The sequence below is a fragment of the Argiope bruennichi genome, chromosome X1 (assembly GCF_947563725.1).
Source record: "Argiope bruennichi chromosome X1, qqArgBrue1.1, whole genome shotgun sequence".
NCBI classification, from domain to species: Eukaryota; Metazoa; Arthropoda; class Arachnida; order Araneae; family Araneidae; genus Argiope; species Argiope bruennichi.
In genome coordinates this window covers 131,077,446-131,093,303 of record NC_079162.1, presented here as the reverse complement: position 1 = coordinate 131,093,303, position 15,858 = coordinate 131,077,446, and the positions used below count along the sequence as shown (strand labels likewise).

Here is a 15,858-nt window from a genome sequence, read left to right as displayed (position 1 = left end):
GAAATTGCAAACCTCAATTTTGAAAAAAGAAGAAAAAGTTTAAAAACATTTTAATTTATATATACAAAGCAGGAATTAGTTGTTTAAACCAAGTATATTATTATTATTACTCTAATAATTGTTCTTTCAATTTTGAAATTAATAATTGATTATTTGTAATTTATTGCATTTAAATTGTAATAGTTAAGCAATCTGAAAAAATATCACTATCATTGTTATCATATTGTTATTTGTTACTAGAATTATAATAATCAAATTAGTATTTTATCTAGCATTATTTGTAATAAAAGGAATTTTCAAAAAGCCTTTTACTTATTATAAAAACATAAGTTCTTCGTAAAAGAAAGTAATTTCTTATGAATTATTAAAGAAGTTTTGAAGTAATATTTCGGTTGTTTATTTGTTTAAATCTTTGCTAAAATATATATTATTAGGTGAGTATAATCATACTATTTTTATATTTAAGCCACAGCGCATGATTCTGCAGTGAGGGATAGGATTAATGAGTTTATATCCTTTTTTTAAAATTGAAATATTGTAAAGGGTCGATAACTTAATGCCATATTCCGGACGCCACTTACTTTCGCTACACCGTGTTCACGTACTGTCATGAAGATAACTTGAAAAACCAAGTCAAGATTTCAATTTCTATTTTTCTAGTATAACGCCTCGCCCTTTCCTTTCTTATCGGAATAAATAAGGATCATGTAGTTTGCAATTTCTAAATCCTTCAGTTAATACGTTGCCTAGCAGAATGGGGGGGGGGGGGTGCTTTTTGTATTTTGCAAATAGATCAATATGACTGTTCCAAACGTCTTAAATCATTAGCATTGCAAAACATTCTATATTACAGAAATTTATCATTCTTTTGGGAAGCCCAATCACAAGCAAGGAATTTTATTTTCTTGTTCGTTATTCCACTACTTCTGAGATATATATTCAGTCTCTCAAATTTCGATTCTCTCCTGTACAAAGTCAAAGTCAGTAACTACTGTCCTACCGTCAGAAAAACCCTGAGCATGGTTGCCGTACGTAGACGAGTCGAAGAAAGGAGGGAAGTGAGCATTAAAAACAGACCACAACATTTGGCTAACTAAACACGCTGCATTAGGCGTGAAATTAATTTCGCCTGTGCTAATGCAGATGTCTATATATGACAGTTAAATAAAATTTTCTTATTAAATTGTAGATAAAACTTAAAAATTACTTGTTATTTAAGCTTGAAATAATGTCTTGCATAAGAAATTCTTCCACGACATTTCTTCTACTGCTTTTTTTAAGGCCTGAGGGCTGTCATCAATTAAATAAAAACCATTGGATAATAACAAAATAGTTTGATATTTTCTTGAAGACTCATGCGTTTTTAAGAGAGGAAAGCTTACGGTTTAAGACTAGAATTTCTAAGTTTTGAATTAGATGAAAATGATAGTTTCAAATAATGAACTTAAGATCAGGAAAAAAAATTAGCTGAACTGTTTAGTTCATAATAAATCTGTTACTGTTTAATCTAAATAAAAAGTAAAAACACGAAATTTAACAAATTTAAAATATAAATAAATAATAAATAGGCAGAATTAAAGATATTTATTCCTTTCATATTCTTTTAAGAACTTACGAATATTTATCACAATCTTTGGAATAACTCAGCAATGGATCATCAAATAATTGCACTTCCATAGATATCAATTTCTATATATCTAGGGAACTCGTGTATTATACAGTCCAAAAGAAAAATTTCCTAAGGTGCGCGAAAATTTTAAAATTCAGTGGGATAAATCAATAGATAAAACAGAAATTCTCCGTAAAGAAGAAAAATACTATTCGCCTGTAAGTACCCGTACTGAAGAGACCAAAAAGTATTTTATTCAAGAAAAATCCAGGTATAAACCTTTTTTGTTACATTCTCACATGCCCAAATCACATGGTTAAGGATTGTTTCTACAAAATACAAATATAAGAAATGAGGCGTTCAATGCAAATAAAAAGCAGAAGAATTTTACGTCTTCTGCTTTTTATCATTATCATGTTAACTAAAGAACCAGATCCCACGAATTCCGTTTGTACAGTTTCTACTGATAAAAAAAACACACCTTCAAGTGACAAATTGTAACTACTGATCAGTGTAACTTCTTGCCATATGTTCAAGGACAGTGTACGATTTCATAAAATAATTCCTAAATAAACGATAGATATAGCAGGTAAAGATTCAAGAATTTTAAATGAAGCAAAAATTGCGAGCACAAAATCTGATAATTCTATAAATTTTACTATTACAAAAGTAAGTTATTATATCTTAGTTGAGAAAACTTTATTATCTGTGACAAGTTTAAGGGATAAGGATTGCCAAATTAAATCTGTTAATAATTGTGATCGATATTTGATTAAAATAATTAGTTATTAAAGTATATAATACGGGATCAATTAGAAGTGTATTTAGAGCCACTGAATATTTCTTTTTCTAATCAATCTATTAGTAATTATGATTTGGCATAAGACAATGTAATATAATCCCAAGCGTATGCTAAAAATGGAAGAATATATTGATATTGATGATATAAAAGGTTTTAAATGCGAAATTTGTAGCATAAGCAGGAAAATTCTTCCTATACTGACTTAAATCAAAGTTTTGAAATACTTGAGTTGATTCATGCTGCTTTGTGCGATTACTACTACTATTCAACCTAAATCATTTAGTGGTACAAGATATTTCATGCTACTGATAAAAGATCTTTCAGGTATGTATTTTGTTTATTTCTCCAAAAAGAAAAATTATGTATTTGATATATTTTCTCAATTTAAAGTTAAATATGAAAATCTAACTAGTAAAAAAATACAAAAAAAAAAAAAAAAAAAAAAAAAAAAAAAAATCCAACTAGAACAATAACCGTTTAGATTTGTTAATGAGTAATTTAACACTTATCTTGTTAATTCAGATATATTTTATAAACAGACCATTCCATTCATTGTGAATATGTTGCGTAATGCGTTTGCAATTTGCTTAAGTTCCCAATCTGACCCCTGTGTACACTATGTTTTGGGTAATAATATCCTTCAGGAATGAATGTTTACAATATATAAAAATGGTTTTTAAATTACCATATTCGTTAATGCCTACTTCTTCACAGCCGTTCCGAAGCAGGGAAGACAATTGCCGACGAAACTATCAATCTCTCACCGATGATTGATGAGAGGTTATTGACAGGCAGGGAGCAATTTTCCCCCACCACCACTAACACCGTGAATGTCGAAAACAAACCAAAGGGAAAGAAATACAAATTTCAAATTGACGATACCTTGATTTAAAAAAAAAAAAAAAATTACTACTGGGTGTTATATGACCGGAAACTGTTTGTAAGTTTGATATTCCTACTGACCCTTTAGAGAAAACAAACAAACCAATCAATACAATGAAATACGTTTAGCTATGAAAGTGAAACGTAAATTGTCTTCAAATAACGCGCTGGAAGTTAATTATTAAGCTGAATTCCATCCAAGAATCAGTTACTTAGTTAGTGATATACTATAAAAAAAGTAACACGAAGTAATGACAGGAATTTTAGCATTACATTTTATTAATTAAATGAAATGTCTTGCAAGAGTGTATAAGGATATTTAAAATAATTTACACAACCAATTCCATTTTATCATACTCTTTAATATGAAAAAACAGACTAATAACATAGGATTTAACAAAATATTTGTACCTACATGAGTAATAAATAGAGGCAATTAGCAAAGAAAATTATTTTAAACACAGAATGGCTTCATGCATATAAAGAAAGGAAAAAAGAACCAGCAACTTCATCTATCTAAACTATTTTTTTTTACGCGTGACAAGATCATGATTACATATATACTGCATTTTCTGGAATCAGAAGTGATATTCCAGATACATATATAGAAAAATGTGGAAAGACTACGACAGATAGTTGACATTTAAGAGATATAATCAACCGAGTTTAAGCCAAGAAACAATAAAGAATTATTTTGAATAATTCTTAATAGTTCTTTATGGTTCACTATATTAAACAAGGGTTTTATTATTAAACTACTGTTTTATTTGAAGGATTTTATCATACTTTTTTTATTATCACACACATAAAAATGAAATTACATTTGAAATATTTCTCTGCCTCAAAGATTTCTTAAGATTTTAGTCATAAAATACTTTCCAGAATCTGCTGGCACCACAATCTGGGAGCCTTCAATAAAATACCTGCTCAAACAAAGCTCTAAAAATCATTTTAAAATTATTTCCAGGTAGTAAACACTTACATTCATTTATGTCAGTTTGAGCATTTATACAGTTATTAAGAGATTAAAACTAAAAAAAAAAGATAAATTACCACAATGTTTATTCTTTTGATATATCCTACATTAAATATAACTGCATAACAATTATAACGGTATAACAAAATGTGCAATATAAATCGAGAATCTTGTGCCGATTTGAAATGTTACGTATATTTTTATATTCTTGAGCATTAAATAAGAGAATAAATCATAAAAAAAGCATAACGTCATATATAATTATGTATAACAGCATAATAATCCTTGTGCAAAATAAATCGAGTATACTTGTATTATACGAGTATATTTGAATTATTACATACATTTTTGTTGCTTTGAATATTAAATACGAGAATAAATTAATTGCTTATGTAAGAAATCGCGCCATGTCACAAATTTTAACAAATACTAAATAAATGAAGAATACAACCCCGTTTTTATGATTTTATGAGAGTATAAATACAGATGAATAATCATGTCACAGCAAACTACTATTTTCACTCCAGTCTTATAACAAATGAAAAAGAGTTGAGTATTTCATCTATAAAGTATTATTTCCAACTAAGCAGATCTCCGCCTGATTGTTATCTTGCCTTTTTGCAACTGAGAGATATAAATTCGGATCTTGTTACCATCAGAAGTACGTTTAATCCATACCTAAAAAATAAATAAAATAAGTTTAAATTGCAAAGAAAAGCAATATTAAAAAATATATATATATTATCCTGTTTTTAGACATAAACAAGATCACAAATAGAAAATTTAATACCACTAGTTAACTGCATTATTTTTAAAAAGCGTATATTTTCTATAATGCAATAGCATACATCAAATAAACGAAATACCCCAGAATTTAATTACAAATTTGCATATATTTTAAATTCACTGAATATTATATTAAAATACAAATGCTTTTATTTTTTCTTCATTCAGGAATTAAATTTCAAATTCTTGAACCAAAAATAAAAGGGTTACTTAAAAAAAAAAAATTAAAAACTTGGATCAAACTTCTGCATCAGAAAGGCCAATTATCTTAGATCACTATTTACACTAGGAATAGTAGATTTCTAATGTAAGCTAATTTTATCAAACATTTTAAAAAATGATAAAATAAATAAATACAGCTAGGAAATCTGCAATGTAAAAGGCTTTAGTTTCCTAAATTTGCAAATTTTTCTTGATAATTATCTTTATTTTCATTTGGAATCATTATTTTTTAGACGTAAACGAAAAATATTTTGATGTAAAATATAATTGCAATTACTAAAACTTCGTTTTCATTTTAGTAGCATAAATTCTCTTCGTTAAATTTTCAATTTTATTAGTCCTAAATGCAATAATAAAATCTCTTTATTTCCCCCCCCCCTTTTCTATGACCTTTTATTTATTTATTTTTTTACTAGGCCACATAACAGAAAATTTCAAACTTTGTCCTAGAAGAAAGATATTCTGAGCTCTTTATTAAACTAGAAAAAAAGTTTTTTTTAGAAAGACAAAGGATTTTCAAAATTCAACAAAAACAGAATATAAACACATGCAATATTTAATCCTGCTACTTTGTTTGCATTTTCTAAATGAATGTAGCGTTTGAGTCAATGTGACCAGGAATTTCAATACTAACTTTAGAGATTTAAATTCTCCCTGTTTTCAGAAAATTATTATATTTTGAAATAAATATGAGTTGTTTTAATAAGATAAATGTGATATAATTGAAATATAATGCAGTATATCCCAAAATATATAATTTATATATCTAAAATTTAAAAAAAATGTACAAGAGCATTTTTCAAATTTCACTTCCTTTATATTTTCTATTTGCACAAAATATGCTAAGTGAACCTTGTAAATAAGTTGGCTTATAATTCTAGCCATAATTTATTTCAAATATTTGTATTTTTTTCTGCACACAATTAGAAACACTTGCACTTATTATTCAAATATAAATTAACAGTGGACGTTGATAATAAATTCATTTGTCTTTTACCCTGTAATCTTTCATCTAGATTAAATTGCTCTTCATTTCTGGGGAGATATTGTCTTACCTGAAAATTTTTTACTTGCCTACTTCTTCCAAGAGCAGCCCTCTTTTGGCCAATTTGTTTTGAATTTCTTTGGTTTACTGATGTTTAGGGAAGAAATGTGTTGAAAGTAAAACTACCAGAAGAACTATTATAAAATATAATCTTAAGTCAGTGATTCGTTCCCTTTTATATATATAAAAACTAGTCAAGAGTACCCACAGCTCCTTTAATGATATTGTAATTGTCGCGCGCCTTGGCAGATTTCTCGGAGTTCCTACTAATACACACTACCGCGCATCTGTTCCTGTCTCTTCACTTCAACTCCTTTTTGCCATGGGATGGAACAGCAAGGTGGAGGTTAGAGACACGACCCCCCCCCCCCCGATAAGATTGCGCCACGCAGGGCAGAACGAAATCTAGTATATAGTGACCGTATACATTCACAGGATATCTAAAATAGAATATTTGCTCTCGGAAACATTAATATTTTCGAGCATTTTAAAAATAATTTCAATCGAACAGATAAATGTGTGCTTTGTTATAATGATTATAGACACGTAAAGTATAATATTAATGCAAGCAAACTGAATAAAAATAACACATATAACCACAGATGAAACATTTTAATGCATAATATAATTCAAATAGATGAACAGGTGCCTTGCTATAATAATGAACTCAAATTATGCTGCTGTTATGCACACAAATTAAATGCAGAAAATATAAAACTACAGATGAAAAGCCTTATTACAAATACATTATTGTATAAATTTGATAAAAACACTGGTGAGTATTTAATCAGAAGCTAGTCTTGATAGACCATCGGCATTTTTCGTGAATTATGGATATTATATCTTTGTAGAGCCAACGCACATCGTTGCAGCTTAGCTGAGTGAAGTGCAGGATTTTGTAAAAATGTTAAAGACTTGTGATCAGTTATTATTTGAATGTTAGCATCAACACACATAATTTTCAGATTTTTTTGATCGACCACTCTACAACATAAGCTTCAAATTCAATAGTAGCCCAGTTCTACTGTATTTTGTTAAATCTTTGGCTAGCAAAAATGATAGGGTATAAAATACCGTTATCGTCGTTAGGACAGACAAGCACCAACTCCATAAGAGCTAGCGTCATCCTGGATAACATAAGGTTTCGTAGAATTTGGAGCTTCACATGATAAATATTTGAATTCCTGGAATGCTGGTTCTTCAGTGTCAGTCCAAGGAATAAATTCAGGTATATTCTTTCTTGCTAAATCTGTTAGAGGTTCGACTATTTCAGCATAAATTTTGATGTGCGATAAGAAATTAGCGTAGTTTCAAAAGGTGTTTGGGTTTTAGGCGTTTCGATGATTTCAACAGAACATAGTTTTTCAGGATACGGTTGATGTCTGCCTGCCTCTATAATGTGACCTAGATACTTTATCTGTGTTTTTGTGAAGACACATTACCTAATATAAACGGTGAATTTCAGTTCTGTTAATTTGGACAATGCGGCATCTAAATGTTTAAAATGCGTATTCCAAGTCACAAGAAATATCGTCAAGATATACTAAGCAGAATTCACGATATTCACTTAACGCACTGTTCATCACTTTCTGAAGCGAAGCTGCGGCATTGCGTAATCTGAATGGCATAAACGTCAACACGCGTAGGGTACGATGAGTCTTAAGCGAAGTAAAATCACGACTCTTATCATCTAAAGGAATTTTCCATTATTCCTTTAATGTATCTAGACATATGATAATGTTAGCATGTCCGATTTGACTGATTAAATCAGTTATATTCTCCATAGGGTAATCGAAGGGTTTTGTTACTACATTTAACAATCGAAAATAAATCTGTTCATAAACGCATGTTTCTTTGCTACACATAAAATGGGATATGCGATTTCTGTTTCACTGGGTTTTATAAGATATAAGCTCTCTAATTCTGCTATTTGATCATCAACTTTAGGCTTTAAAGATTCGGGAATTTTGTAAATATACGGTTTATTCCTTTCAGCACCCGTATTAAACGAATTTTATGTTCACCAATATTGGCAACTTGAATTTTACTGGAGAACAATAATACATGTTAACACAAAAGTTCGATTAATTCTATTTGTTTACTTTCTTCCAAAAGATTAACATCTACTTCAATTTTATTGTTGCTTATAGGAAGTGCTTTAATCGAAATAGGCGAATTTCTCTAAATTCAACATTATCTTCTATAATAACTTCTACAGTTTATGTTCTAGCATGAAAATGTCTTATTTTGTTGGCATGTATATGTCGCACATTACCATCTGATAATGTAACTTTATAAGAATGGGGATTTATTCTGTCAATTATTTCATTTGGCCCGGCCCATCTGGCATATAATTTGTTACTAGAGCCAGGGATAAGCAAACAGACGAAGTCGCCTTTCTTGAATTCTTTCATTCCTTTCCCATGATTAAAATAATGACCATAACAATCTTGTTTTTCGGCAGAAGACAAAGAGGCAAGATCGGCTGCTGTTTCTAAACTTATTTTTAATTCTTGCAGATAATTATTTTTAATTCTTGGCTGAGTTACTCAGAATGAAAGGTAATGGCATCTCACCTGACTAAGAAAATTTTAGGGCTGATAGAGGCCCTCTAGCTTCGCGTCCATGCACGAGTCTAAATGGAGATACCCCAATAGTATAATTAAGTATTTCTCGGTATGCAAAATGCAAAAAATAAATATTTTTATCCCAATTGACAGGATCTAAACGGATTAATGGTGTAACATTTCTTAAACACCCTGTTCCATTTTCCCAATAAACCATTCAATACTGGATATGAGGGAGTAGAAAACCGGAGACTTACTCCTATGCTATCTTCAAATTCTTTTGTCGTGACGTAAAATTAGTACTCTGATTAATACAAATTATTTCTGGGATTCCAGTATGCATGGATATTTCTAAAAGATCATCGCACGTCGTTTTAACTGAAAATTTTTTAAATGGCACTAGTTCTGGTCATCTAGAATTTTGAGCAATTAAACATAGACATTATATATGCTTTCTTCCTAAAGGTTGTACAACTTCTCCGATTAAATCCACATTTACCATGTGAAAAGAATATGGGGCTCTAACAACAGATGTAATAGGAATTTTATCTGACTGCCGTTCTGGACCTTTCAATTGAAATTTTTCAAAAGTTCTGCAACACTTTTAGACATTACTTCCAATTTAAGTACTTCAATTTCAGGCTATGTGAATTAAGAAAACACTTAAGCAAAACAGTTTTTAAAATACCTAGCAATTATACTCACTTCAGTTGGATTAATTGTACAAATCAAGCCACTATTCTTGGTTCCAATTTCTTTTCCTTCATAGTATATCTGTTGACCTCGATGATACCTAGGATATACAAACATTAAACAAAGACAGCAATGAAAAAATTTGATATAGATTCAAATAAATAATGAAACTAAAAAGAAAATCCGGGGAGGGGGAGGGGCAGAATGTGAAAGGATTTTTTTTATATTTAATAACAACAATACTCTTATGCTAATGAATACCCTAGTTATATCGATGTAATAACATTCACAATAAATAAAAAGACGAAATTGAATTAAAGCTATACATACCTTATGGATTTGAAAAATGACAATTTTTACATCAGTAGAACTGTCCGATTATAAAATGTCTCAACTCTTCAATAATAAATAATAAAATCGAGTCATCAGTTTTAGAAATGATAGAGAAAAATTGAAATTGCTCTTCATAGCAGACAGATTGTAAATTTGTCAATGACTATATTATATCAAATGCCTATGCACTATTTATTGTATAGATTTCATATTGCATGTTTTCACAAGTCAGAATTCGAATGGAAAAACTATCACATATTTTTATGTTGCATTTATATTTCTTCGTAATCAGATTGTTTGATTTTTTGCATATAGGGTATCCCCAAAATTGGAACAAGTGCTCATTCCTTAAAAATTACAATTAGTCGTAATGGCAATTGCAGTTTCATTAAATAAGTTCTTCTATGAAAACACTTTAAACCTTGTGGGGATTGAAAATAATAAAAAAAAAATTAAATTTTATATAGCCATCATAATGTAAAAGTACGAATTAGTAAAATATCTCTTTTATATTCAACTATGCACACATAACTTCATGTCTATCTATAAGGTTTGTAAGGATATTAAAATGCAAATTAATTTATTTAGGCCATTTTTTTCATATCTGACTGGTGAAAGAGTTTTGGTTTTGTTTTGTTACCCATTTAAGGCAAAATCAAGGACACGGCAAAGTTAGGATGAGGGACATGACCTCCTCCCTCCGATTTTTTTCTGAGCCGGTGTATTTTGGTTATTGATATGTGGATAAATGTGATTAAAATGTAAATTTTGTACAGTGTACAAAATTTACAGTGAAATGTACAGTGAAATTTACTTCTCAAGTTATCATGTTTGCGAAACTTTTACCAAAATTTTGTTGAAATAATTTAGTTATTGAAAAAAATGTTGCCTTTGCAAATGCGGAAAAACTATATTTACTATGAGGAGAAAATGCCGATTCTGCTTTGTTTGAATACAATACTCGTATTCGCTAAAATCAATATCTTAATCTCGGAATTAACTTCATTTATGAATAGATACGCAGATAATTCATAAAACTTTTTTGAATATCTATCAATTTCCTAGAGCTGACCTATTTCAGATCATATAATCAATACGGTCAGAATGCAAAATATAAAAAGACAAAATATAAACATTTAAATTGGAAACAATCGCATGAGAATTCGTAATTTTAATGAGAAAACAAATGTCGACTGAAAAAAATCAATAAAATTTGATAAATATATCAAATGTAATTTTTAGTAAACAAAAGTCATTTTTATTGTTTTTAAATTATAACAGTTTTTTAATTGCATAAGCAGATTTGATGCGCACCAAAACTTTCAAAACCGGACTAATTTTCGGTTATCAAATGTTATTTTTAAAATAATGGTTTGTTCAACTTTAATTACGGTAGACCTGAAACTAACAGAAGAAGGTCACACATTCCGTGAGTTAGAGGGTTATTGATGCCTGACAGCATTCTTCGAAAGATTTAAATAGAAAATATTTATTAAATATTTTAATGCAGAAAACGAAAATGTTACTGATGCAATCTTCCCCAAACTCCTAAAAATTGCCCAAGTATTTTACAATTCTAGTCAATAATTCAAAAGATTCTATTTTTTAATCAATTCGTCGATAATTTTGTTTCCTCGACCCCTTGAATTTCCAATTAAAATAATCTCAAAATGCTGTATATAATTAGAATATATTTTGGTTAATTCAGCATATAAACTAGTACTTAATTCTGAACTGTTTTTAATTTTTAAATTCCTTAATTCACTCGAAACATCACAGGAAGTTTTAATAGCGATTAGTGAGAATAAATATTCAATGATAGGAAATTCAGTTTCTTTCAAATTTCAAAAATTATTCATTTTTCTCCTTCACTTTAAATTTTTCTGTCTGTAAAAGCTATTTTTAGACGTTCGGTATTAAAGAAATTGCGCCAATTGTTTCGTACTCTATGGAAATATATATAATATTCTTTTTATTACCTGTAAATACATTAATGCATCCTCGCAATAACATAGAATAATTACAATACTTATAATGATTTGAATAAGTGTGTTCTAGGTCTAGATCGTTTGAAATCTTTCGAAAACCGTTTCCCATTTCCGTCAAAGAGAAATAATTATTCAACTGCATTGGTAAAACTTGACGCAGAAAATAATTTCAAAACTTTTTTCGGAAGAACAAGAATGTTTGAATGTTGAATTAAAAAAATTCTTCAATTAAGCTTCAACTTTCAAAACTATTCGTATCTCTCAAACATCAAGTTTATCTTCAGAATCTTATGAAAGATAATTTAGCGCACTGAAGTTGTTTTCATTCATACTCAAAGAAGTAAAAGTTTTGAGTGTTTGAATTAATCAATCCAAACGCTCAAAGAAATTTGACATTCGAAATGCTGTAAACAAATGATCTCAATTAAATTTTCCTTGAACTATACATCAAACTTTGTTTTAAAAAAATCCTCCATAGGATGTGTTACAATTCATAAAAATAAGCTGTGATCTTTGTGTTTCTCATCATTAATGATATTTTTTATTTTTAAATTATTAGTTTTATTGAATCTTTTGAAGGTTTTCACACTTCTGTCTTTTGAAGGTTCATTACTTACTCTCTAAACTCTTTCATTATATACGATAAAGCTACAGACATTGTACGCAATATAAACTTCCAATTTTCAATTAAAAATACAATCAGTATTTGCTTTTTAATTACGTAACATTTATCTCAAGAGTTGGCTTTTTACTTTATCACCTCTCTCTATGATGTCGACATATCCCTCAGGATAATACACATATCAAATGATGTATTAAGTGGGCGAAGTCAGAAAATAATAATGCATTTATTAACTGTTATAAAATTTAAAATAATAATAAAATAACACATTAATTGTTTATAAAACTTGTTAAAAATGAATATCTTCTATACACAGTTGATTTCTTCTAAAAAATACCTGATTATTTCAGATCACTTACGATATCAAGATAGTCTTGAAATCGACGGCAAAGATATAATATGTCTACAAGATATGTGTTATACACAAACGAGTGCAAGCAGCTCTATAAATAAAAGTATAAAGACATCAAGTCAAGTGATCTTTGAGGAAAATCGAGAGGTACTTGAAAGTGAATCAAAAAATCAGAAAATTTCGCATTCAATCATCGTCTTACAGTTGACGTACGGTGAAGAAGAGAACCAGCTAATTGCAACTTTACATGTGTAACTATTGCCTCAGGTAATTCGTCCGGTAGTTCAGATACAATACTAATTAAAACTAAAACCATGGGTTACCATTCAGCATACTACTGTCTATTGGTACCAACAAAATGAGTTTCTGAAAATGTAACATTACACATTTATGGAAAACTGTATGTGATGGAAAACCTCCCATTAGAAGAATGGATTTTGATCTTTCATACAGTTATTGTTTTGAATGTTGATTCTTTCACCTCGATTATAGCGATATTCGTCAGTTCCAAATTATATTTTTTCATAAAGACAGTTTTTCAGCATTGAGCAAATTCGAATTTCTGAAACGAATATCTCTACCTAAAAGTCTGACAAGCCCCTCTAAATTAATAAATAAACGTATATCTACCAATGTTGCAGATTGAAGCAAGAATTGTCTGTGCACAAATGAATTTTAGAAGAAAATTTTAGTCACTGACACTTCTTCACTATGAAGGCTAAATAAAAATTTAACTTTTAATTGAACTCCTCTATTATTAATCTCTGCTGAAGCCAACCTTATTTAATGAAACTTTGTAATTGGAAGTATACGTCTAACTGCAATATTTAAGGAAATAAAAAGTTTGTATCACTTTTTTGCAGTACTCTGTATATAATTCGCAACAGTTTAATAGTAAAATTCTCATATATCTTAAATCAAAACTGATCTAAAAAACATGTCTAAAATTATACCATTTTTTATCATAATATAATTTTCCATCTTCAACTTTAACTTCTATTGAAGTTGCTCGTTGATCACTTGGTGATCCTTCACAACCTAAGGTTAATGTAATAACAAAATAACCAAATTATACAAAATCATAATTCAAAATAAAATTTCTGTATAAATTTACAGAATGTCGATGATTGTGGAAAATTCTACTTATTATTTTGTTGCAAAAGCAGTGTATCATAAAAATTTCATATTTTTATTTTCTATTTTACGATTAATGCATTATAGTAAGTTAAGGAAAAAGCAATAACTTTCAGTTAGTCTTTTAGCAAATGTTTTTTTAATTCTTTATTTTGCAGTTTAGTTTGCTTTATTTTAAACTCAGCATCTAGATATAGCTCTAAGACACAAGTACAAGTATTCATTAGAAGAAGGGGGAAAAAATCATACAATATGCTATTTTCAATAATCAGAAAATATAAAGAAAAAACAATCTATTCAAATTACAAATGTCATGTATGTTGAAGAATATTAATAAGGATATTCATTTCAACTCTATCAAACTAAAAGGATTTTTCAAAGTTATTAATCTCAAGAAAAAAATCGATTGAAAATAATTTACAGTTTATTTCTTACATGGTTAAACTTCAAAATACATTGTAAACAAAAAAGGCAAATAAAGCATTAAAAATAGGCAAAATAATACAATTGGATAAAGTATCAAAACAATGTAATAAACAACAACAGAAACTACAAACTAAATGATACTACTAACTAAAACTTATGATAAAATAATTTATAAAATCAATAATAAAAAGAATTAAATATACCTGAATATTACTTCATGAAAATTTTATTTTAAAAAAAAATTATGAATGAAATACATACTGTCATGTCTTTTACCTGAAGGTGAACTCTTATTCTAAAGAAAAAGAAAAAAAAAATTAGTTTCAACTGAAAATATTTCACATTTTCAAACATATAAATGAAATTAGTTGCTAAATAAAGAAATCCAATATATAGCTTTTTAAAGAATCCGAGACACTATTACGTTTAGACTATATTCCTCATACAGGAGTAAGTAAATCGGATTTTATGCCACGACTTCATACCATTAAATGTGTTTTCTTTCAGTATCCCCCCCCCCTCATCCCCGTTTGCTATTTTGAACATACTATTTTATTTTAACTCAAAATGTGTGCGTACTTATTGCTCATGTGACTAGTTCTGCGGATTATCCGCGGTAGCTAAGCCACTTAATTTAGGGTTCCCACTTTTATTGAAGGGGGAAAAATAAATAAAATAAATCCAAGGAATTTTCAAAGACCTTGAAAGTTTTTTTTAATTCAAGGTCTATAAAATTATATACTATACATATAGAAATGCAAATAATGCATTGAAATAAAATATTTTCACAATAAATTTTTAAATGCATGATTACTTTCTTGCTCACTACTTAAGAGCCCTTTTTTATTTTCTAAAAACTTGAAATATAATCGTCTTTTCTCGCAGGCGAACTTTTAAATAAATAATTATAACGTAAGATAAAAAAAAAAAAAAATGCTCAAAATCCCAAAAAGGCTACCATTACCCATATTTATTAACAAAGTTAAAAATTCTTTTTGTCTTTTCTCATTCAATAAGTCAAAATTTTTTAATTTACTGATGGACTATCTATTAATATAGATGAAATATTTTTTCAAATCCAACCCGTAGAATACGAAAATCTCAAATACCTTTGGACGTGGAATAGCCAATTAAGTTAAAGTCGCATATTTAGTTCAATTTCCTTGTTTTTTTCCCCACATTTCAAAACAGAAAGTGTAAATCTGTTTGCCTTGCTTCAAAAATCGGTTGAATCAAGCATTAGATTATATACACTAAGATCAGCCAAACTTAAACAGAACACTCTGAATGTATGGGAAAATGCCAAGAATAAATGCATTCTTAAAAGAACTGCATGAATAATAAATCTTCCCACATTTCAAAGACTATCTCAGTTCTGCAACTAAAGCTTAATAATACAGTCTCCAGCCGCTGAACCTGAA

General features: G+C 28.8%; 1 protein-coding gene across 5 annotated transcripts in view; it reads right to left on the bottom strand.

The window, feature by feature from the left end:
• Positions 1-3,634: 3,634 nt before the first annotated feature.
• The window catches only part of LOC129958581 (sin3 histone deacetylase corepressor complex component SDS3-like), an 83,912-nt gene continuing 71,688 nt past the window's right edge, over positions 3,635-15,858 (bottom strand). For 2 of the 5 annotated variants that reach the window (XM_056071158.1, XM_056071155.1), the window contains 4 exons: positions 14,699-14,732; positions 13,831-13,915; positions 9,595-9,682; positions 3,635-4,947 (listed from right to left, as the gene is read on the bottom strand). In XM_056071158.1, coding sequence (XP_055927133.1) covers positions 4,852-4,947; positions 9,595-9,682; positions 13,831-13,915; positions 14,699-14,732 — 303 coding nt within the window. In that variant the 3' untranslated portion in view covers positions 3,635-4,851. The remainder of the gene's footprint in view (positions 4,948-9,594; positions 9,683-13,830; positions 13,916-14,698; positions 14,733-15,858) is intronic. The other 3 variants (XM_056071156.1, XM_056071159.1, XM_056071160.1) reach the window with 3 other exon arrangements.